The 26305-nt window shown below is 35.1% G+C and overlaps 1 protein-coding gene across 5 annotated transcripts in view; it reads left to right on the top strand.

Moving 5' to 3' along the window:
* The window catches only part of CNTN5 (contactin 5), a 643809-nt gene that overhangs the window by 497697 nt on the left and 119807 nt on the right, over positions 1 to 26305 (top strand). For all 5 annotated transcript variants that reach the window (XM_057399803.1, XM_057399799.1, XM_057399798.1 and 2 more), the window contains 3 exons: positions 2389 to 2491; positions 17911 to 18092; positions 24681 to 24817. In XM_057399803.1, the coding sequence (XP_057255786.1) occupies positions 2389 to 2491; positions 17911 to 18092; positions 24681 to 24817 (422 nt within the window). The remainder of the gene's footprint in view (positions 1 to 2388; positions 2492 to 17910; positions 18093 to 24680; positions 24818 to 26305) is intronic.

Here is a 26305-nt window from a genome sequence, read left to right as displayed (position 1 = left end):
ATATAAAATTATTAAGGCTGATTAAACTTTAACTGTGAAGAGCTGCAAAAGGATATCACAATAATAGAGTGGATAGGTGATAAATAATGTCACCCAGTACAAATCTATGTAACACCCAAACCTAGAAGTATAAATACCTTTATTATATATTATTGGTAATTAGGGTGCCATTGTGAATGAACATCAGCTCAAGTGCAAAAAAGGCAAATAGAAATGAATTATGATGAAAACAATAAGAAACAAACAAAAACAACAGAAGAAGCAAAAATGTGATAGATCTACAGCTTCATTATTGCTGTGCGGTTCTCGTCTTCCCTTCTCAAAATGATAGAATGGAATTTGAAATGGTGCAGTATAGGCACTAGGAATGATTGCAAGTTTATTAAAGGTTCACTTTAAGGAAGGATTAATAGTCTGGGATTTTTCAGTCTATAAAAGGCACAGCTAAAAGGGTATATGACAGATATTGTATAAAATGAATGATTCAACTGAGATGAATCAGAAACTGGTATTCATAATCTCACACCAAAAAAAAAAGAAGGCCAGAAATAGTAAAAGGAGTCGCAAGGAGTGTAATTAAATAATGTAATTTATTGACACAGTACAAGCCTATGGGAATAAAATTTTTATGACAGATTAGACTAGGAAAGATTTCCGTCAAGTCTAGGGAAAATGGCAATTCACTACAATTTGGTTGATGCCCTGACTTTATTTTAATACCCAGGACACAAGGGTTAATTTTGTTTTTTCTACCAAAAAAAAAAAGCCTTTTAAGCTTTAATGCCAGAATTGTTTCAGAATTTGTCTTTTCAAACAACGGGGAGTATTCTTCCACAAGTTCACAAAGCAATGTCTAAAAGATTGATTTAGTCATGTTTTCTAGGATAATTGTGTTACTACTGCTAGTACATGTAATACTTGCATGATTATGTTTTTTAGAAAAAGAAATCTCCTGCTACTTATAAAGCCACATTATTTATGGAATTGCATTATTTGAACTAAAAGCATTTTGTGCTTTCTACTTCCATTGTTTGATTCACGGCAGACACATTCAGATTTTCTAACTCAAGTTAAGCCCCCAAAGACATGGTTAAATGCATATAGTTCAGACTTCCTCTCAGAGGCAAGCTGCAGGAGCCTGTGGGACAACAGGATGAAGACAGCACAGCCCCACTGTAAACTCCTGAGTCCATATGAAATATTTGAAGAGCTAGAAATATATGTTTACCTTTTCAGCCTTCTATATTATTTTTTTCTCTAATGGGTTGTTTTCTCTATGGGTTGTTTTCCATCTTTTTCTGCCAGCTGGTCTTCTCTGAGCTGCATTTCTCATATTCTTCTACTTCCATGTTCTTCCTTTCTCTTTCTTGAATAAGATATCTGTTGTCTTTCTTTTGCTCTCTTAATCGCTTGCTCTAGAATTCTTTGGAGACTCTTGACTGATTTTTATAGATCCAGGATAGACTTGTCTTCTTGCTGCTGTGTCCACAAGCCAAATTTTATTCAGTTTTCCTCATCTAAAAATCTGAACAACTTTTAGGTTATTTAATGTTGCTTTTACTTCCTGAGCATCACTTAGCCCAGTGGCCCATCTTCTGTCTAACTGAACAGCGCTGTTAGAGTCATATTCTCCTGCCAAGTCAATCGTGACATTTCCTCTAAGATGCATCAGATACAAACCTCTCACCTCTCCTTAAAAAACCTGTCTCCCTTCCCTGGTAATTTCTCATTTCCTAAACTCTTGTGATTCTCCAAAGCTGTCAGTCACTCCACAGCAAATTCAAGATAACTATATTGATTTCAGTTTATATATTTTTTCTCATTCCTAAATGTTTTTCTAGTTCTGTCTTATGGTACTGTGTTGTCCTGATAAAATTAATCATCTGAATTAAAAGGTAACTGAAAATGAATAACTGGACTTTGTATGTGTTTGCATATCTGTGTTTGTATCTGCTTGCTTACACAAATGCTGTTACATCAGTTGAATTTTTCTTGCTGAGCTTAGAAGGTCCTCAGTTGACTACAGCATGATGATGTTGATTTATTTGTCATAAATATGACTGCAGTAGTAAACAAAGCTTTGGTCTCTGGAAATTCTTGCCCCTTTCAAATGGTTTGCCTGCTTTAAACTTTCAAAATGTAAACATTAACCCGTGTTTGAAAAAACAAATCCTTTTCCTTAAGCTCACTGTTGTGCTGCTGGTAACTCTGAAGAGCATTTTAGAATATGTACTAGACCCGAGCAGAGCATATCAGAGGAAACAAGGCTATCTCCGTCAGTTTACTGCTGGGAAGGTTCAAAAAGCAAGCCACGGCGTTTTCCTGTGATTATCTCAGCAAGTAGAAAACTGATGATATTTCATATTCTAAACATTCCTTATTTTCCAGGTGTGATGGGGGAGTATGAACCAAAAATTGAAGTCCATTTTCCTTACACAGTTACAGCTGCAAGGGGAACTACTGTTAAGATGGAGTGTTTTGCACTTGGCAAGTAAGTACAGATTCTGTGATAATTAGACATCGTTGTTTATTAAGATTTGACATGCCTAATTTGTGGTTTCATTATTTTGCTGGATTTCATTATCACAAACAGTTCTTACTGCACAAAGTAACCAGTTGACTAAATAGCCAATTATTAATTCCCTTCCCAGCCATTTCTGTGGGCAGTAATTCATTCAAGTTAAAAGACTGTGTCAAAATGAAAAGTAATATTCTTGTAACAAAAAGAGGAAAGTTGGTGGGTTTTTTTTTTGAGAAAAAATTACCAGACTCACCCATTTTAATCACTGCAATACCATAAATCAGTAAATGAGAGTTTATTCTGCCAAAATATTAAAGTTGGAGAATAAACAAGATGAGTTTTTTGTTTTTTCTTCCCAAGTTAGTAGCTTATATATGAAAATAAAAGCACAACGTTTTAAACATGTCCTAATACACTTTGTAGCAGTGCCAATTCTCTTGTTTCTACCTGACCTAGTAGCACTACTATAGAACAGGTATTTAGTTTTCTTGTCAAAGGAGGTTTTATATGTTTATTGATAAATCAATTTAGGGAGAGAAAGTTTTTAGAAATACTTCTTTGCTATTTCATATAAATTATTTCATTATTCAGATTACAGAATATAGTCTGAAATTGATAATATATCAGTTTTATTGTGGCAGTTACTGTTATTATCACTGCCAAAAGTAAGGTTTGGAAAGCTAGTATACAGTTAAACAGAAAGAAATTATTCTTCCTTCTGTACATATACGTAGCTAAAACCAGATGTTCCATTAGTGATGTTTCACTAGAGACATATACAAAAATAGAAAGGGTTCGTTTTTTTTTCCAAAACAGACCATTAAATTCTATGTGGGGTGTGTGTACTGAAAGAAATCTCACTGTATTGAATTCTTTTCAGTTTTTTTTTATAGTGGTGTTCCTTTTGTACATCTCCTGCACCCCACAAAGTCATGCTGCTCAATATCATATATCCTGCTTGGTTTCATAGATCACAGCTAATCAAGGCATATATACAGGTTTCTTACAGCCTGGCTTTTATTAAGAAATAGTGGAATGATTTGTCTTTGTAACTCCTGTGGAGGAACTTCACAAATCAGTTTAGCCCAAGCAGTAGCATATCTTACATGCCAGTTCTTACTTACCTTAGTAGGAGCAAAGCATAAGAGGAAAGGAGTTCTGAAGCAACAGTCTGTTTTCGGAGGATCACCACTCCAGCTTGCTCAGCAGGTCTGGATTTCCAAAGCACATATACAAAGCCTGACTCTACTACCCAAGAGGACTTTAAAAATGTTTTTATAGTATTTTTGACCTTCATGTGTCGCTGGATTTTTTTGTTCAGATTTTTCTGTTAACAGGTCTTATTTACTGGCTGGATGGTACGTCTTAAACTTGCTTTCCTTCTTGCCTGTTTTTCCTGTTTGACCAATATCCGGATATTCTCAGTGAGCAGGTCAACAGAAAGTGTTAATGAAGAATTACAGAGAAATTCTGAGAAAGTATTTGAATTGCATTTGTTTAGGCCTAGTGAAGTTGAGGGAGTGACGGAACATAGCCAAAGCAGACCAAACAAAAGGTGGGAGACCATAGCCCACATATCAGGAGCCATTAGAGTAACAGTGGCTTTTGCAAATTCATTCACAACTTAAATGTAAGCAGTAGCTTAGAAAAAAATGTGAGAGAACTTCTGTAGGGTAAAACTTGTATTTTGTGTTATATATGGTAAAGAAAAGGAAAGAGGTACATGAGAGAGGACAGCAAAGCAATAAATAGAGAGATTCCCTGAAATATACGAGGAAAAGGGCTGTTCTGCAGAGGCTCGTAGCTCCAGGCTCTCTACTGTCAGTGACACTAACCAATTTTCTGCCAGGTCAATAGCTGGCAACCAGGACGTTTTAGGCTCTTGGCTACGGCTGAAGCAGTAACCAGTGTGTTAGTTCTTATTTTCCTCATTTTGCTGGAATTAAATTCTAGTAGCTGACAGATTACAAGTCAACTGTTACTTTCTAGTGAGTCAACTGTTACTTTCTAGTGAAGAGGAAGCATGCCACATGTCCTTCATAACCGTAACTGACAGGCAAGAAATGCAGCTACTGATACCTTCCATCATCAGCATCCTGAGATTTAGTACTGTCAAAACCAGTCAGTCACTATTTAGACAGCCACATAAGGAAGGTGAAGGTTAACAGAAAGGCTTTGATTAGCTTATTTCCAAGTTCATATTTAGCATTAACCTTTAATAAACAAAAAACAAAACAAAAACACCTGAACGATCAAGGGATTTAAGGTTATCTAGTAAATTGACCCCATTTGCTGCTATTGTAATGGGCAGCTATTTTTACCATGCACATTCCTTATCTTTCACAGCCATTAACAAACAATCAAATCAGATGAGTTGAAATTGCTTTCAACCTGATATGGTAATAATTACATGAATGACATTTCAGGCCTCATTTGAAGCCTGGAGGCTGAGGTAAAGATGCATCAGCTTTCCCATACATTTTCATAATTGTATTTTTTTTGTCGTCATCTCTTATTCCTGATAGCTTATAAGGATCTTCCTTGTTACACTGCCATTACCTAACTGAATCAGCACTAATTTGTTCATTCTTTATTTAGCATTTCGAGATCTGGTGGTTTTAATTCTTACTGTAAATTACACAAAAGTTGTTACAGTCTCAAACCCAGTGTGCTTCTGGTTTTCTCATGCTTTAATTTAGCTGTCTGAAACACTCTTTTCTCTCCACTGTAATTGTGAGAATGACAGATGTTCCAGTGAGATTTCCTGAAGTAGACATTTGGAAAATATTCCAGAAAGAGAGTAGTCTTTAGTTACAGATTAATGATTTATTAATAGCGTTTATTTAAAACTGCCAGTCAGTATGTCTGTAGTAATTAAATAAATTGGACCTGTGCAGCTTTTGTCTTCAAACTAAAAACAAATGTCTTAATTGCTTGACAGACAGAAATTCTCTGAGAAGGATTTTATTCTGATCCAAACAATATGTAGTTGGTCCCCTTACAAGTGAAAATATTATGTTACTGATGCCACTTACAAATAGGCATTGTTGTTGCTAAAGAATTCGAAGTAATACAAGAGTGAAATCTCTCAAAACAATGTTATTTGTCTTAGATGTTGCTGCTTATAGTGAGCATCAGTCATTGGCTAAGAAATCCCTGCATGCATCCATGATTTACTGCTGAGGTATAGCAGAAGACATGATAAAGAGAGGAGTCAAAAGAAAATAATTATTGTATTAGATATCAGAGTGTACATTTTGCAATTAGCAATGTTTGTGATTTGTGATGGATATTTGTGCTGGCCCTCTTTTGTGGAAAAGTTGTTTTTGCAGCCATATCCACTGTCACATCCACTTGATAACTTTTGTTTCAATTGTTATTAAAAAAGATACGTTTCATATACGTACGAATATATACAGTTATATATACCAATACATTTTCTCATTTTCTGCCACCCATTTAATTATGTCCTTTTTTAACAGGAACACTTGAATTCTTGTTTGTTTTCTAACATGACAGAGGAACATATTTATTAAAAAAAGAATAATTAAAACACAAAACCTACTGGAAATAGCAAAGTATTAATATCTTCTTTTTCGCATGAAAACAGATTTATATCTTTTTAATTTACATAATTGTTAAATCCTGATTAAGATTTACATTAAGCATTGATAAGGCAAGATATCATTTTAAAACAGAGAAAAATATTTCCTTTAAAACTTACTGAATAGAAGAATTCAAAACATCTACATTAAAAATATATAAATCTAACCAGCAGTATGGTAATATTTGCTTTTGAGTAACATGATTTTCACTGCTTGTGGCTTCTGTTATTTAAAAAGACAAGCCAATTTATTTTTATAAAACACATAAATGAGCTTACTGATAGTGAGGTTATTCTTTGTAGTTCAATAAACCTGTTTTTCCAACAAGTCCATTATTTTAATGTCAGAAATTAAGTTTATTATGTAAATCAAGAAGACAGATCATGACTTTGTTCTTTGGGTAAATTTTGGTGAAAAAGCCATCATTTCTCCATCTGACACTCTTGCACAATTCAAAGCATTGCTGGCTTTTCCTGCTGCAGAAATACAATTTGTCGGGTACTGCCTTCTGTGACAGCAGGATGTCATTTTAATTTTCTCTAAAATTTTACTGACTTTGCTCCCAAGAATATCTGGAGGCAGCTGGTTAATTCTTTCATTCCTTTTCTGCATGTACTTTTTTAAATGGAAGAATTCTGATGTCTTCATTTAGCTCCTCATTAGAAAGATATGAAAATAACACTTTTAAAAGGACTTTTAAGTCCTCCACCACGTGATATATTCATTAATCAAGCATTTCCAGTGAAGGCCATCCAAGCATACTTTAATACTTCCTGACCTTGGAGTATAGTTATCTCCTAAGTGATTTTAGACTATTATTTTAATGTGGAACTTAAAAGTAGGCAAGGATGGAAATATATGGCTTTAGTAAGAGCCTCAAAATGAACAAGTTTTCATAGCTTGAACAATGATACAGGACTGGTTTGTCAAAGCTCACATGAAAAACTGTAAGTTACAGTCATTGAGCACAAACCCTTTCTGTCAGACAAAAGCAAGAAAACGGAAGTGTCAGAACTCTATCACTCTGTTTTTCCTTTTATTTTTTTTTTTTTCTGACATATAACTCCAGGTTGATTCTTTGTTTCCCTTTCAAGTAGTTCTTCTACACCCATTCTTTCACACAGATTTTTTAATGTCAAATCATATATAATGCACACACCCTACCTGACCCTCACACCTCACACTTCAGCATATTCCTCACTGCATTTTTGGTCGTGCATCACACCATACAGCAGCTTCTATTTTATTCTGCTTATAAACTTCATACTGCTAAGGTTTTCTGGCTCCAGCCAGAAGAAAAAGAGTATATACAGTTTGTATTATGATAGTGCCAACAGCCAATTTTGAGTGAGTAATCTTATTTTCTTTCTCATTAGAACAAACTAAAGGATGTGGGCTATTGCTGTGCTTGTAGGTTATCAAAGCTTTCGTCTTTGCTTCTGAAATAGGATCCCTGGGCCATGTAGACTACTAAAAGGATTGTTTTGCTAAAAAAAAAAAAAAAACTAAGTTTTATGCATCCTTTTTTTCACTATGATTATTTTTTTAAACATGTAGGTGACACCTAGAGATTTTAATCAAAAGAGTCGATGGAGAACAGTGCTGACAGACAATTTTTCTTACTAACCCATATGCTTGGTTTTCTGTATTTTTGAGAGAGTGCTATTTCTGTAAAATAATAACATCTACACTGTATATTGATATTCTTTCTAAATGCTAGGGTGTTTCACTTTACTAGTATCAAGACTATTCTTATATTATGAAATATTTTTAGTTAAGAATAAAATAGAGATATCGACTTACTTTTATTACTGAATTATGATGAGGCTGTCATGATAGAAGCATCGTTCATGCTGTTACATTAAAGTTGCTTTAATCATTCTGTTGTAAACTTTTGATGAGATTCGTAGCTCAGTCATAAACATTCATCCCATCTGTAATATGACTTGCAAGAACTCAGCTGATAGTACATTTTTAATTCTGGCTTTCAAAATAATATAAAATAAAATAGCATAAAATAAAGTAAAACAAATAAGGTGAAGTTGCGTACATTTAGGTCACGGAAGTGAATGAAATTTATTGACTTGTAGTCTAGAAAATATTCTAAAATATCTTGAAACAAGAAACCGACTCAATTCTGATTAATAAATATCTCAACGTTTTAGATCCGTAGAGTATAGAATTTTAACTTATCTCCTTGAGTTGATTGTCTTTTAATAGATTTTTTAAATTGTGCTTCAGGCTTCTATTATAAATGCTATCATTTATTGTATGCCACTATCAATATTTTCATTGAAGATTATGTACATGTAGAGAGAGTTTAATGTAGATTTTGAAATATACAAAGATTAAAGCAAAAAATGGATAAGTGAATATTATATTTAAGCAAACGTCAGTGTGGTGATACAAAAAAAGTCTTTATGATCTGGTGAAGGGCACCTGACTATAATGTTGGAATACTACATGAGGTATCTGAAGAAGTTATTTTTCCTGGTTTTGATCATTAAGACGATGCCATAGGGTAATGGCTATGAAGAAGGCTTCTAGATATTGCAAATCTTTTTGAAGGTGTAAAAAGATAGACTTTGCAAAGACACGTTGGATGTTTCTGTGAGGTCTGGTCAGTGTTTGCCAAATCATGTAATGAGGAAGAAAGTAATTTCAGAAAAGAAGGAGGCTTAAAGGCATCCAGGAAGTACATCTTTGGTCAAAGGATTTATAGTGCCTGGTTCCTTTCTTTTCTTCTTCTGAAACTCAGCTGTATGTGACTTTTGCCAGCAACACAAAATTCACAAACAATAATCCTATAATGAGTCACAGGTCCAGGTTGCACAGTTCCCTACACATGCAGTTAGCCATCTGGTCCTTCAACATAGTGAATGCAAGTTTCCAGCATTACACCATATCATTTCTTACCTGCAAAGGACAAAACTTTACTCTTTCTGCTCTTCAGATTTGTGAAGTAAGACTTTTTCTTTCAGTCTGCAAGTTAAAACTATGACCCAGGTTTTCTGTCTTTCTCCCTGACTTTAATCCTTTTGTTGGCTGCTTTTGGCTAATCAAATATTGCCTAATTTATACTGTTCCAGGATGTTTCAGAACTAGTATTTGGGTTTTGGCTGTAGACAGCAGGATTATTCTTGCTTTCAGACCTTGCAGGCAGCATCTTCTGCTATGAAGTGACAAGAGAACCTGACAAAATCTTCCCATAACATGACCCCTTCCCACTAATCCACCGTTAAAGAAAAGGTCTCATGAGGATTTCTATTTTGAGATCAAGTTCTTTTCTGACATAAATCTTTTTAATACAAATCTATGAATTCACCTTTCCTTCCAGCCCTGGTAGCATGGTAAAGAGTAGCAGACCAAATGCACAGTTTAAAACAAACTTAAAATTAAGTTCTGTCCTACTCTGCATCTCAGGGGCATTGAGATGAGTGAGTGGTCTAGGTGGCAAGAAGCAGCTGAATATTATTGCATGCAAACAAGGGAATATAACATGAGTCATACTGTTACATATATATATACGCACAAAATGGTATTAACATCTGTGATATAAAACAGGCTTCACTGTTTTCAGGGCCAGGTATGACAGTCCTGTTGGGCATTTCTTTGGGATATGTCAGCAAATCTTTTCAGTTTTGTGGCAGTCAAGAGACACTGAATCATAGTATCAGAGAAATATAGAACATTTTGTGAAAGGTTTGCATCCTGAGTGTCATGCAGGATTTGCAGAACAGAGAGAAAAGATTTTTTTTAATTCAATCCATTTGTAAGCAACTACTTTGTCTGAAGGCATTTCCCCTCCATACATGACATACTGTGACTGACCTTTGCTTAAATTCAGTGACTGGCACAAGCACAGCTTTCTCCCCAAGTATAAACTGTTTTTTTATCTTGGACAACTGTATGAAAAGCCTCAGGAAATGAGTGCCTCTTTGCTAAGTATACACATACCTCATGGAATGGCCATTTATCCCCACCAGCTTCTCCTTTCTAGGTACTGTCTTTCAGAAATGATTAAGCCTCCTTGTACTTTTCCATGAACACAGAACAGTTCTTGCCTCTTCCCACAATAATAGTGACACACAGAAACAGCTTTGATATTACAGATAACATGATTCTATAGTAAGGACATTCAGAGCACATTAACAGCCCTCATTTCCACTGAATCCTGGTGAAAGTAGCACATACATTGTTATCCCCTACACAGAGCTGCGGGTCAAAACAGAATATGAAAGGACATGATGAATTACTACATTGATAAATGCAGGGTTGGAGGTTTGAGAAATTCTAACCAGATTTAATATTCAATTTGCTGGCAAAAAGGAAGCTAATTGAGACTTGTCTTTTAAATGTATCATGGAACTCGCAATTTAATGACGTGCCAAGATCCCCGGCGTGCATTAAATGGAGCAAATCATTCTAGATGCTATACATCCAATTCCTTGTTGAAACTATGGATTCAAATATTCAGTGGATTTTTTTCTACATACAGGAGGATTACTAGGGGAACAAGGACTGCTAGCATCTTAGTATCGTTGAGTATTAAGCAAATTCTCAATGTAGAAGTCCAGGGGTAGTAATTTGCCTTCACCCTCAAAAATAATTCTTATCATGATGTTCTATTTTTCATCTTCAGGTCACAGACACTTAAAATGGCTGTTTTCTCTTTTTAAAAGCAGGAAACTGTGGCATAGGTTATTAAGATAGGATAATTTGCCCAAAAACAGACTGCAAGATTTAGACAAAAACTGGTATAGAAATATGCGTTTCTAAATCCCGTAGGACAAAAAATCATGTTCCTCCATGTCCCTTCACTCCTCTTCTTACTTTAGGAACTCATTAACAAAAGTTAACACCATCAGGTGCCAAACCTGGAAGCTGTGAATCCTACTGTTAAACAACTGATAACAAAACAATTCCAAGAAGGAGATGAACAATCTCAGTAGAACAGCATTTGTCAGCATTGTAGGCAGGGATCTCTTTTCCCCTGGAAATAAATTTGTGATGGGAGGAAAGAACCTTTTTAAACATGAACATGGCATCTTCAAGCTGAGTTTGTTTATATAAGACAGAAATAGAACCAGGAGGGTTTTTTTTTTTCTTTCTCTTTTGATAGCACATATTGTTTATGTCAAATAAATCTTTCTAAGACTTTCATCAATCTAAAGTTCATTTTTAGCTCATACTGAATAAGAATTTATGTCATAAAGTGCTAGACCAGGATTGGATTTTGTTCTTATTTTTCAGGATGGATTGATTTCTGTCTTCCTTGAAGTGGGCTTGTTCTTGCATAGATTTCATAATGCTGCTACAAATATTGCAGTCATTCATGCAATGTAATAAAGATTCTTTGGTAAATCTCAAGAAGCACTACCAGGCCACATTCTGCCTTGTTCTGATTAAATGCTTCTTATGTACATCTAAAAAATAAGAATTAATTGTTTTTACCATATGTCATGTTGAAAGTGGGGAAATAAACCCACCAAACTGCAAATCTCTGTCAGTAGAATGTAATTTTTGAAGAAGCAGTATTACCAATCCCTTCACTTTCTCTCACAGCCATCAAAGAAGACTTTTAAATGCTACTACAAACTTTGTTCAGTAATTCAGGTAGTTTTGCTTTAGGTTCAAAGGTGGAGGAGTGTTTTGTTCTTTTATCACTCTGAATTTACAATCCAGAAGCACATATGCTGGGGAGTGATGGCGATAAGATTTGCATGAAAAAGAGTTTGGGAATGAGCTCTGAGGCCTTGGTCCTTGACAAGCCCTGGGGCGATGAGTTGGACCACTGAAGGACAGGAAAGGTCAACAAGCAAGGCTTGGGAGGATGGGCCAGGATGTAGTTGGGGGGGAATCTCAGTGGGAGGCCAGAGGATGTGGGGGTTGTGAGAGGGTCTGCAGCATTGTGATTGGACTATTTACCTGCAGAGTTTTACAGGGGCCAATGAGATTGAACATTGTATGTATGTGCAGGTTGGGAAAGTACCGAATAAGGGGACGCGAAGGGCTTGGTGGTAATAAATGGGGATTTAAGTCTCTGCATCAACTTGAGTCCATGTGGTGAAATGCCACATATACGTAAGCTTCCTTTCTGTGCCAGAGGTAGAGAGTATCAGGAGGAAACATATTCTGTCAATTGTCAATGGTAGGCCCCATAGTTAACATTGTTGTATTTCTCTTCAGGAATTCCCACAAAGAAACAAATGCATATACTATTATGTGGTACAAGAGCTTTAAATCCAGCACTTCCAGAATCATCGCTCTCCCTGTCTTCAAAATCTGTAGCTGATCAGCAGTTTCAGATCAGCAGCCGACCAGATTGTTCAAAGGTGTCCTGCACACCCCAACCTGGGTTTACATTATGATTGGTGGCAGACCTTCTTTTTTTTTCTGGAAGTCCTGGAGTCATTGTAACTAGCCCTCTGGAATTATGTCTACACAGGCATTAGCCATATCTGTACAGCAGATTTAGGAAATTCTCAATTAATGAGCCAGCTACAGAAATTCTGCCTCGACAAAGTTAGGAAAGGAGCAAAATGACATGAGAGATGGCCAGTTATAAAATAGCTTTACACAGGGAAAGTAAACACTGTTGTACTGTAGTATTGTGGATCTGAGAGTCCATATGAACATGTGTTATCCATATGAATATATATTATCCTCCATACTAACACAGCAGATGTCATGTATATATTTTGCTTTTCAAATTCCTTCAGATTATCTTCTCAACAGCCTTGATCAAATCACAGGCTATTATTTGTTATGTCTTTAATACTTTCCAGAAGAATGTCCACTTATTTCAGAGTGACACTGGCCAGCAAACTGATGTAGGATGTCATACAGAGACTAGAAAAAGAAAAAGGATCACTGAATGATGGAGTTAAAAACAAAGCTTACTTGTGTCCTTATTTAATAGTTGTAGTAGCTCAACATCTCTTCCATCCCACAATATAGCATCTGCTATAGAACAATGACATAAATGTAATATGGAATTTTGCAATGTGTCCAGCACTGAATCAAAAGGAGGAGATGTTCAAGTCTTTTCTACTAAATTTTTCATCAATAACAGCTAAGCTGTTATGATTTTATTAAGAGTAAATAACATTTTTCTAAGTTTCAAATGGAGAAACCAAAGACTACAGAGTAGCTTTTTTCCTTTACTCATGACTTGTGAAGTCAATACCTCACCTATTGTGAATCTCCTGTTCTCTTGATTGATTACATTGGAATCAGATGACTCTTGTGTTCACTATTAACTTGAATTTAAGAATTTGGAAAAAGCTTGAAGTAATTGCTTTAGGCTCTGATCAGTCAGCAGAGGAAATCTTCTGCAGTATAATTCACTATGAATAATGAATCATTATAGGTAACAAATCATTATCCATAGCATTGTTTTAGATGTTAGAGATGCTCTGTGTTAGGACATGAAGTGTGGAGAAAATGACATGAAGCCAAGCAGGCACGCTGTCCTTGCTCTGTGCCATAAAGAACAAGCCAGCAGAGAAAGCATATCTACATTAGTATGTGACACTGATACATGCATCGTATCTTTTTAGTACAGTAATAGATGTGTTGATGGGACTTGCAGACCTAGACTTGTTCCTGCACACAGGCTTCAAACTCATTGTCATTTCCTCCTATTTCTATTCTTAAATCACCAGTACTCACTGCTTCTATATTTCATGAATACTAACTGTCTTTTAATAACGAAATAAAAGGAAAAGTTATTATCTTGTCTCCTAAATCTCTGCAGCTTACCCTAACTGATTTATATGGAACATTCTAAAGGTAGAGTTGTGTGAATAGCTGATGGTCATTTCTGGAAAGTATGTGATGGAGAGAATTTCATGATACTCCTTGACATTTTAATCCTATATAATTATTCTGTAATAATTACAATATATTTAACTGGGATGCAAGGCTGGAGGGCATAAGGAGAAAGGTTTTCTTCCTAGTGTCAAATACACAGGCATGATTTGGTTTTCAAGATACGTTATGATGTGAACCTGTGGGTTTGAAGGCACAGCTCAGAACACTGATGCACAGTGAAGAGAAATAGTGTGGAAAGAAATTGAAATTACAGTAGAAGGTAAAATATTTCAAAAAAGCACATCCGTTTTTACCAACCAAATATAGAAAAAGTAACCTATACATTTGTATTTAAGATACTGCTGAAAAACTAGGAGCTGAGATCCATGAAAAAGGTATTTTAAAATTCAGGCTTTACTCCCATTTCCACCTCACCATTTTCTGGAAATAAACAAATTCTTTATAGATCTAATAAATTATTTTTCAGGTGAAATAAATAAATATATAAAATTGCTTTCAACAGTTTGGTTTTTTTTTTAATGATTTTTATTTCCAGTGAAACTTGTGTAGAAGTCCAAACAAAGTCAAAAGCACTTGTCCAAAATAATATACTTACGAAAATGGGCACTTAGAATATTTTCTATATGTAAATGTAAAACTATAACTCATATTTTCTTTGAAGTGAATAAACCCACAGTAATGTTTATCATAGTCACCAGTGACCTCTCAGAACTTACATGTTTAACGATGGTATTTCTGGAATCAAGCAGAGGTGTTTTTTCTCAATGGTGCAAAGATTTACCGGTAGTATTCAACAGATTCTTTCCAAAAGTAAGGAGAAATCTTAAAATCTTATCTTTGAACTCAGTTGAAACTTGAATCAAATTACTCCAGGGGTTTGAATGTTAACAGAGTCATAATAAACAAGGAAACTCCATTCCCATACATGCCCGCTGAGACCAAAATAAAATGGATTATAATGATTATAAGTTAAAAATTATGCATATTGCATTAAACTCATATTAATGTTAGAGATACCTCTGCTGTTACTCTATTTTTTAAAAAACTGTGGATCATTTGGAAAGTATTAAAAATATATGCATACTTTAGTTAGTTTTTATGGTGGATTTTATGAGTTTTCTAGAACAGCCACACAATTTTATTCTTTCACATCCTCAGTCAGATATATTTCATTTTATTCTCACACAGTTACAGAGGAGAAGTAGGTATAGATACATTTTTATTTCAGATGTAAAATTCACATCTCAGTTGTAACTTATGCAGGGAAAATAAGCTTCATTAAACAGAACTACAAGTTGTCGGTGGATAGTGATTTGCAGTTTGGAAATACTTTCCTTTGATATCATTAAATTTACATGGCTAAAGTAACTTTATCTCTTTGAAAAACCACTTACTACCTCATACTGATGAAGAAAAAAGTGATTTTTTTTTTAAATTATGTTTCTTAATGACTCAGAGAACAAGTTTCCATTGTATTTTCCATGTTATACACATTTACTTCCTGAGGCAGACACAAAAGCAAATTAAAAAAAAAACATAGTTAAATGCAATTTAAAAGAAATTTTCTAAATACTTGATTTTCAGAATAATCTCATAGCAGCTAAATGAGACAATTTTCACAGTTTATAATATCTTCATTATTTCTCAGAAATATAGGCTATGAAAAAATTCCACTTACCATTTCTATTCAGCAGAACCAGTTTTCTTCCATGACAATACAGCAAAAGAATTTTTGTCACTAACGTTTCTGAAAGTAGGGCTGAAGGGCAAATAAACAACAATGGGCAGCAAGTATGGAACCCTTATGTTGCCAAATAAAGTGTACCTGCACATCTGTCTGTCTCATTCATAAAACAGCAGTTGCTGAGTACCATTGCATTGTACCAGCATAGAGTTCCTGCTGTGGGCTTGTGTTGTGATTGATAATGACTAATAAAACACTTGCTTGTCCATGGTTTGTTTTGCAGCCAGCAATCATGACAGAATTATATTCTGCATAGAAAGAGAACAGGCGTATAAGGAATTTGCACTTACAGAGGAACACAAAGCAAAAAACAGACTTACTTACAAAATCTCCAGAAGGGCTATAAATCTGAATATCAAATGTGCAATTAGAAATAAAATATGAGAACTAATAAATGGGAGGAAAAAAGAAACCAATATTGTTATTTGTACTACTTCTAATATATACTGTCAAAGTATAGTAGCCATGAATGTGACATGAATATCGTAAGTGGTAGGGCTGAAGACAGTAAGGTTTTTAGTGCATCAGAGACAGAAATACCCTGTTAATACCTCATATTTAGAACTGAACAGTTGAAGTACTTGTGTCAAATAAGAATGGGGAGTTATTTTAATTGTCTAGCTGAAAATTCTGTAAAATAATTTCTAATAGGAAGCAAAATTTTTAAATAAGGCCCATACAACCTGCACAGAGAAGTCCTCACACCAAACCTACAGGACACCAAAATTTTCTATGTCAGCAAGAAAGTATTAAAATTAAAATTTAATTATAAAATTATTAAAATTATTAAAATTATTATTAAAATTAAAGTTTGAGTTTAAAAGTATCTTTTGTCAGGTGAAGTAATCAGTACAGCAAACTGATAAGGGAAATGATGTTTGCCTCCTCATATATTCAAATAAGTAGTGTATACCGTTCTATATGTGACTATAAATTGACTTTGTGAAGGTAATTATGTTAATAGGCTCAATGAAATTCAGTTCTTTGTGATATTCGGGAAACAAGATTAGAGAAACATTCTGACCTCCAACTACAAGTCTGGGAAATTTCTGAATCTCTGTAAAGTACAGGAATTTGGAGCATTTTGTCTGGAATTGTGAGAACAGTTGCAGTCTCACAACCTGATTTTAACTTTCTGAAGAATAGCTAGAGCTTTTCCCATGGTTGGTTGCCATGTCTGTATTTGTGTGTCTCAAACCCTTAAATTCTTTGAGAAAGGTGATTTTTTAATACAACTTCATGTAGTTACAGTAAGAGGAAGTTAGCAAATTATGGCAGAAATTAATAGAAATTTGAATTTGTGCTATTTCCCCGCCTAAATTGCCTCAAGATCCAGCTGTGTTTAAATGTAAGCTCAAACTTTAAAGCAATAAACTTTTTTTTTTTTTTTTAAGTATCAGTTACACTTTCTCTTCTTTTTTTTTTTTCCCTTCCCACTTAAGCATCTGCCATATTTACACAAATGTATATCTATACCGATAAGCCCAATAGGTGCACAATGAATGATGAGTGCTTGGGCTGGAAAAGAAAATTGAATGAGTGCCAACAACATTTAATTCATTTCTTCCCTCAGTATGAAAGATACAGACCTCTGTGGAATAGCAAACCACAATGAAAAGCCCTTTCCCTCCCACAAGCAGGCATATAATGCTGTGAGTCAGAAGCAGTAGTGCATACATACTTCATACACAACCAGTTTTGTAACTGAATATTGCAGAAAAGGATTGCAAACTTTTGGTTACCTTCATTTATCCAAGATAGAGTGGTACTGAAATCCCCCACCTACATAGACATTATCACTTACTGATCTCCTGAACTGCAATTTCATTGCAGGAAAATTGAGATGTGTTGGAATTTGCTAAATTCATCCAGATTTTGAAGTTGTTATTTTCTTTTCCCTATTGAGTGTAAGTGTTCAGGAGTAAAACATAGACTTGTAAAGAAGATCTAGAGAGAGTATTTCGTGATTTATTTGATCTCAATAAAAATTTGGCCTCCCTTGTGGATGAAAGAGTCATTCCATGTAGCAAACCATTTAGTAGGGATTCCCTACAGAAAGCGAGGTATATCAAGCATTATATGAACCTTAATTGTGGTTATATTTTATTGCTACTTAGATTATTAAGTGTTTAAACCACCAGCTAGCAGAATCTATATTCTCCATAGTGGAAGTGTGCTAACAATAATTTTATTAAATATTTCAGCCCTGTTCCAACAATCTCTTGGAAGAAAGTTAATGGTCATAATCCAAGTAAAGCCCGCCTGAGAAAATCCCAAGCTGTGCTTGAAATACCTAATGTGCAGCTAGAGGATGCGGGAATGTATGAATGTAAGGCTGAAAACTCTCGTGGAAGAAATGTCTTCAGAGGACAGCTACAAGTGTACAGTAAGTGTAACTGCGCAAAGTACTTTGCAGTAATGCTTTGTCCACGTTTAAGGCTTTAACTACATATGAAGGATGCTAAGGTCCAGCAGAAAAAAATATCATTCTTCTAAAATAAAATTATTATTGTATTAAGATATATATTTTTATTTCTTAGTAATGCATTAAGGTGAGATATAAATAAAGTTGATTCTCTCAAAGAACTGTCTTAAATACAATTTCATACTTGATGTTTATGGGGTTTTATAGGATTTTTTTAAAAAGAGTATCACTATAATTTTAAAAGTCCATTTTTTTCCTCCTGTTATGGTATATAACAGTGACATGAAACCTGAACATGATTTATCTTGGAGCTTGGAGAAGTGCTTCTGATTTTGTAGAAAATTCTCAATCTAGGCATGCACAGTATCTGAAGGTTCTGTTTTTCAGAAAGTGCTGAACATTTCTGTCTAAGATTGGTCTTTCTAAAAGTTTTGTGAGTAGGCATAAAAAAATGCATCAGATTGAATACTTACAACCCAGTTTCCCTCATTGAATGTGTGGTTGAGACCCACATACCTCTTATCAATTAAAGCTGCTCCAATTGCTATCATTCCGTGAATCCTACTAGCTTAAATACTTAAGAAGAAAGGTCTACTGCAGGAGGTCATGCAGTGAATCTTTCAGACTGAATTGTTTTCTGGCCTTAAATATCACAGTTAGTGGAATTCCAGCTGCTGCGGTTCAGACATGACCTCAGGCTAATAGATGCCTTTAAGAAGGAGTCTCTCCTGTTAATCAATTTTATTTTTCTTTTCTTGATCCCAGTCCAGTGCTCCTAGTGCTTTCTCCCCATTACTAACTATACACAGTTCTCTTTGTTACACATTTTCATCAAATAACCGTAGGCTGGCATCATATATTTGGTTTATTTTCCACATATGTCAATATTTCCAGGTCCATAATCAATTTTCCTGTCTCCTCCAGCTTTCCAGAGCCTTTATCTTAGTCCCTTGGTTTTAGTGAGTATCAGCATATCTCTGAATGGTGATTCTCTCCTTGCTTTTGGTTCTCATCCATCTAAAGCCAAAGGCAGGTTTTTTGTCTTCAATTTTTTTTGCATAAGCTGGGAAAAATACTCGATGACAAAGATGGTAGTTTGCACCTTTCATTTTGGACGTGCCATCTATACTGCACTGGCAGCAAAGTTTTTATAAGGTTTTTGCTGAAAACAGCAGTTAAAGCCCAAGAACTATTTGATGCTTCCTCCTATGCCAGTATCCCAGTGATACTTGTTTGGTATTACAAATTCCTATCGTCAATTACTTCCCTGGAAGTAGAGTAGGTCCTGCTAGGGACCTGGGGCTGGGGAATCTAGCTGCATACATGGTCTTTTTCAACAACATTTCTTAAAATGTCTAAATTAAAAAATAATAATGATTTATTAGGTGTATCCCAGCTCACACACTTACCAGCTGTTTTCTAGTGCTATCTTTGCCTCCCTCTTTCAGAGTTAAAGGAATATAAAAGGTGCTGTTCAAGAGAGAAACTAAGATACTAAAAAATGAATTTATTTTCTCAAGACCACCCTGCAGACCTGTGGCATAAAATCACAGCAACATTATGTAGAGTTCTAAACAACTCTGCCTCCCTCATTAGCCTGGACACATTTTTGTTCTGAGAAGAAATAAAGATGATACACAAACTAGGAGTCCATAGAAAACATTTTCAACATAAAAACCCATTTTGTTCTACTCTGTCCAGGTGTAAATACGTATTTTTAGTTCTCCACCGTTGTCAAAATTATATTTTTTACTGTCACTGCCTTTATGAATAGTGTGAAATTTGTGCTAGTTGGCATTTTCTGCAAAAATATTAGAACTTCTTTAACAATATAGAAAGGGGGTCCACTTCAGATTGTCTCATTCCTCTGATTAACAGATATGTGAGACTAATATGTTATTAAGTTTCTCTTAAGTCTATTATTATAATTTAGACTGTCTTAGAGATAAGCCAAAACCAGATCTGAGTCAGAGTTTCACCTATATGCATTAACAGGGAGTAAGGTCAGAGCAGGCATCAGAGGGCTTTCAGATGGAAGAGACCAGCAGTGACCTCCAGTACAGCAGAAATACAAACTGTTACTAACCTCTTAAAAGTGCCTTTTCTTGGCCTTGAGATTAAATACTCCCCAGTGAGCCTCTTACAGCCTTCAGCGCTCCTGAAGAGAGCATCAGTGTCTCACTGGCCTACTTATCTCGGCAACACTTTCCAGGGATGTAAGAGAGTTTGGGTAGGAAGGTTTTTAGCAGCACAAAGTTTAGCCATATGTTACTTTCAAAGATTCTCATTTTCCTTTGCTGACAGCTGATATGGCAAGATTCAGGGGCATTACCTGAAACAGCATTTCCTGCCCTACCTCTTGTTCATAACAACAGTCAACATGAATTATTTACCTTTAAGCTCATTTTCTTTTCACTGACATCCTATTCCTCCAGGACACAACGATTATTTTGACTCAGAAATTCAGATGTAGGCCATCATTTCTTTCCAGGGGATTCTTGTAAAATTTCAGAGCAGGCTGGAGGATCAGCTGTGTCATACTGCAGTCCCACCATCTGCATATCTGTAGGAACTCAGTCACTGTCTGTTTTGAATCTTCTTCATTTCATCTGCTGCATCTGATCTGAGTCATCACAGATTTTGGAGACAGCCCAAGACACCCAGTCTGCCTGTCTGATCACATTTAATAACAAACCAGTGTTTTTTTTTCATTTCTTACCTGCTGCTGCAATCCAGATATACCATGGCTGCCTGATGCAGCTGACACTATGGAAGTTCAGAAAGTGGTATTTCGAATGCTGACAATTTCAGATAGTTGTAGTCTCAGCATTTTATGGCAATTCAACTGTAGAAATGACAGTCATTAAAAACATAATATTGACAATGCAAGACATCCTTATATGCATTGCAACCTATTTTGTGAGGTGTGATTTTTCCCCAGGTGAAGTGTTCATCTTGTAAGTTTTGATTAAATTTTCTTCAAGCTCAAATTGATTAATAAAAGAGAGCACAACAATTAAAATTTGGGTGGAGAAATTAGCCATTAACGTTTTGTAATTACAGTTGCACCACAAATCCTGGCTAGTAGCTTTTTCCCAATGGTAGGAGCTGTTCTGTGCAATTCCTGCCCCTCTCTCAGTCTTAAACTTTTGGGTTTTTTTCTGTGCTACCTACTCACTAGTGCCAACTGAGCAGCCAGTGGGGATATGAAGCAGACCACAAAACACTTTTTTGGCCTTTTTCTTTTTGGCTGTACCAGTTCTCTGATCCTGCTCACAGTAGTGCCCCATGAGCTGAACTGCTGCTACAGCAGGAGGGAAGGTTTGCCATAACGGAGGAGTGGAACAAGCTGAGGGCTGGAGCATTCTGTGATGCAGTGCAATGGATCATTCTGATTTAAAAAAAAATCACTTCCTTATGAAATCTGTATGGAATAAAATCCACTGGTGCCACTACAGGTTACCCCCTGGCTTGAGAGGAAGAGATTTCTGTAGTCAGAATTGCACCTTTGGGTTAAATTTGCTATCTTATCTTTCTCACTGTAATAATTTCCTATTCTTCTCCTCCTGTATAGTTCCCAATTAGCTTTGTGTCCAGAAAACAACTCTTTTTTTCACCCCAAGCTCTGTACTCACTCACATTTTAGGACGCTGTCTGAATTCATTTCTCTTTGAAAATTTTGTCCTCAATTTTCTCTCAGTCAAAATGTTGATGAATAATTTGAGACAGGAGGCTGAGTTTTCTGCATCTGAATTTCATTTTGCACAGAGGGTGTAAAAACTGGCCTGTAAGCTTGCAGATTTATTGCCAATTTATGTTTGTAAAACATTTTGACATCCTTGAATAAACAGGTGCAGAAATGCAGCATAAAATAAATCAAGGATTGGACAGTGATTTTAAAATCTCAGGAGTGCTGTGTAAAGCTGTGGCACAATATCCATAAAGACTACTGAATAAAGAAACACATACTTCTATTCTTACGTTCACCCAAAACTCTTTGCTGGACAGATAAAACCCAGGCAAACACGCATTTTTTTTCCCCAAAGTAAATGTTGAATTTATAAAAAGGAAAAAAGAAGCATGTTACATTTGAAATCTGTTTAAATGCTTCTTAGAATTGATATGTTCTAATTAAAATTAAGTGCAGTCATGGAATGAAGTTTCCTTTGCCTGCATGTATATCAGTTAGAATTTTTGCACCAAGTTTCACTTTTTTAAGCATTATGATGTTATGAAAAGTGACCATATGAGCAGAGACAGAGCCCTTTGTGGCAAAAGATCACATAGAGGAAGAAAAGGAAACCCAATAGCTATAAAAATATTTATCTCAGTCATGTGTTTAACTCTATCCCTGCTACATCTACCTATTGCTTTGCTACCTTTTTCTCAAAGGTGTGGGAATCTGTGAATCCAAAGGCCATTTAGGTTGTACGAGAAAATACAGGGTAGAAATACCCCAACTAATGAAAAAGGTTGCTAATACCAATCTGTCATAGCACTGTTATTTGCAAGTATGTGGTTACAGAGGAAAACCTGTGCTATGACTATGCTATCAAGACAGAGGATAGGGAATGACAGTTGTGTAGTAAGGAGAACAGTTCTGCAGCCAGGCTGGGAAAAACAGTTTTATTTAAGAGAAAGCAGTTGCTGACTAGTTCTGAATGCTCTGGTTCATGATGAGATCAAATTCACCGTGTAAAATGAAACTAGATATGCTCTGGGTCATTTGGTAGAATTATCAGAAAATCAAAATAATAAAAAGAATGAAATATACATTGGAACTATTTAGCACCTCTTTGAAACTTCATGATTTTATGGCGCCGCTGGTTAACTTCTATGTTTTTTTAGTTACACATTGAACTGTCACATCTTCCAGAATCTTATTAGCTTATTCATTTTCAAAGGAAACAATTACTTCTTAGCATGCTCCTTTTGTGCATACCAAAACCATCAAAAATAAAACAGCAGCATCAAATATGCAATAGGGTTATACTTTTAGGACAATTAGTAGACAAAAAAGTGAGCAGGGACTGTTGCAAGCTGCTTCTGAGGATTTCATGGGACCCTTTGATATAATTTAATAATCAAGTAACTCAGTGCAGTGGAGCACATATGGAGCATGTCATGCATTGCCTTGACTGTAATAAGAATAATAAGGGAGCAGATGGTTTTGGTCTTGGGTTTGGGAGTGAGATTCAGTCACTCTTATCTCTGTTTTCCTCTACTAAAAGGGATATGAGTGATTCTTCTACTGTTTCCAGCTTCTGACAACTGTCTCATCAGGGACTCTGAAGCAGACGATTCTCTGCTTAGGAATAATAGACACCTCCTTCACTTTCTTTATCATGCATGCACAAAATGTAAGCTAGAAGCAGTTAGTCACCTGCCATGCCTTTTCATATCTTCTCACATCTTTGATTGGTGACCTGTCAAAAGCCAGCTAGATTCAAAGATTTATTTTTACACTCATTTCTCCATGTTTAAGTACATTATCAATTATCTGATGTTTGAAGCAGAAATTTCGTTGTGACAGATCTGGACTTCTATTCATACCAAGCAGAATTTTACATTCTTTTAGCAATGAAGACCTTTTAGCTATTTATTCTTTGCTAACTAAAAAAACCCACAACTCAACACTTAATATCATTAATCAATTTCATTTATCATTGTCTTTGCTGTAAAAATCAATATGGCTACAGTGTGAAAAAACAAAAGATGGCTTTTAAACATACAGTTTTATTCCTGCATATGAATGCTCAGTTCCTCAACGAGTCATACAAAGTGTTCCAACCTTATAAGATTCTACATATAGCTGTCTGATGAGCTGCTGCATTAAAGGTCTGTTTTTTAATGGATTATTACATGAAATTTAGATGATACTAATGATCACATACATACCTGCCAACTGTTTACCTTTAAAAAAGACTAGTTGTTTTATTGTGTAGTATATGTTTCTGATGAATGCTAAAAATCTCATGGGTTCTGTGCTTTAAAACATTGCAAGCATTTTCAAATGGATTTCAACTCAAGACACTTTAACAAAACTATGTGCAAATACCTTACCACATGCCCAGTTATTCCTAGCTGAATAAATCATGATTTCCTAGTAAACTGAGAAAACTGCATGAAACAAAGTCTGTGATGACTGGCCTACTTTCCAAAATTTAAATAGCTTAGGTCTTGAAAAGTCACTAAATGCGCTATTGTGACTACCAAACAAATGCTCTTAAATGCAGTAATAATTAATGCATGAATAGATAGTACTGTAATTTAATCCACTGAACTTTATGAAATGAAAAATATTTCTATGCCTTGACATGATACTGCTCACTTCCTTGTGCCATTACAGCATTTCCTGTAAAGTTATGGAATTTTGTTTATTTTATAACTTTTGGTTTTGGCTGTTTATTTAAATGTGCTTCATTCTCAGAGTAAACAAAACTCTATAAAGGCTATAATTTAAGCTTTTTAATTGATTAGGTTTTTGCACATCAGCTAGAGACTTACAGTTTATACCCTTTGTATATAGTATGGTATTTTTTCTTGCAGCCTACCCACATTGGGTGGAGAAACTTAACGATACTCAATTAGACAGTGGAGATCAGCTTCGATGGGAATGTAAAGCCACTGGAAAGCCAAGGCCCACATATCAGTGGCTGAAAAATGGAGTTCCTCTCTGGCCACAGGTACATTAGACAAGGAGTCACCAGTATGTTGCATGTTTCTCTTTTATTCAGATAAAGCCTGTTAAAGAAAGTAATGAAAAGCACTTTAGAAATTACTGTTTTCTGTGTTTGTTAGTTTCTTTTTTAGAAAATGGTACCGTGCCTCTTTTTTCATTTTTAATAAATAGATAGTAGCAACTCAAAAAAGTGCTTTATTTGCTGAATCACATTCCTTCACCTTCCCCAATGTAGGTTACGTTATGTTATGCTGTTATGTCATGTCATATCATGTTATTATGAGATTTACCACATTTTGCTTGTGCATAATCCTACTTCTCAAAACACTAGCAAGCTAATATAAAAGGTACAATGACTTATTTTCATCTGTTTCCAACTCCATGAATTCCCTATAACAGGACTCGTCATCAAGACCATTCAAATGCTCCATATAAAGCTCCTAGAATGTGAAGTCTTTAACTACAGTCAACTACTAATGTATTTTAGAATTAGGTCTAAACAAAATTCTCATTTCTTTCTAAAAGAACACACATGGCATGGCTGTCTTTTATTTCATTTTGTTCATTTTTCTCTTACTGAATTGTCAACAGGTCAGCCCACATCATGTGGGTTTTTGCCTAACACCTTTACATTTTTATAGTGTCAAATTATTTACAGTAGATAAAAGTTTTATAGATTTATTTATTTTTCCAGATTAAAATAAAGCTGTTCAATTCTGGGAGAAAATGTCTTCATTTGGAAATGAATTCACAGAAAGGATTTATGAATATAAAAGATGTAATGATTTCCTTTTCAGTGAATGCCACTTCCATTTGTGAACATTAACTGATTATGCAAACAATGAGAAAGGAAACATAAACATAGCTTACTTTTCAAGTTGTGAGGCACTGAAAATAAGGTTATATGACTTTATCCATTTCTGCCTCCATAGATAGAGTTATTAGTCCTGAAATTGAAGCAATTTCAATATCTTTTCTTTCTGGTTTTCTGATTTTCAAACTGTTAGTTGCAACAGGCTCTGAAATTTCAAATTAAATTTCAGTTTAAACTGGGTGCTTTTAACAGAGAGAATTTGTTTTCACAGTGTCCTCTGCATTCCCATACACTTTATCAATTTTTGATTACACCTCCAACAATTGCAATAATGAAATCTGGAGGTATTTTATAGCAGTTCAAATTATACAGCTCGTGAAGTATACATTTCCTTAAACAGCTTACAATGCCCTTCTCTTTCAGCTGTGGTAACTGTTTTCTGCTAGTGGAGTTTTAAAATAATGAATTTGCACTAATGATGAAGACAATTAGGCCCTTTCACTCTTATTCATATGAAAAATCTTACACATATATATTTATGAATGTAATACAGTGACTGAAACCAAACATTTGCGAGAGATGTGAAGATCATCAGATATGCGACACCCACAACTGACTTCTTGTCTCATTAAAGTTCCCAGGATGAACTGCTTTCAAAAATCATGTAAGGTTAATAGT

The sequence above is a fragment of the Pezoporus wallicus genome, unplaced genomic scaffold, assembly GCF_028554395.1.
Source record: "Pezoporus wallicus isolate ANWC-B61680 ecotype Strahan unplaced genomic scaffold, APGP_CSIRO_Pwel_v1 scaffold_6446, whole genome shotgun sequence".
NCBI lineage: Eukaryota > Metazoa > Chordata > Aves > Psittaciformes > Psittacidae > Pezoporus > Pezoporus wallicus.
This window is presented reverse-complemented; position numbering and strand designations above follow the sequence as displayed.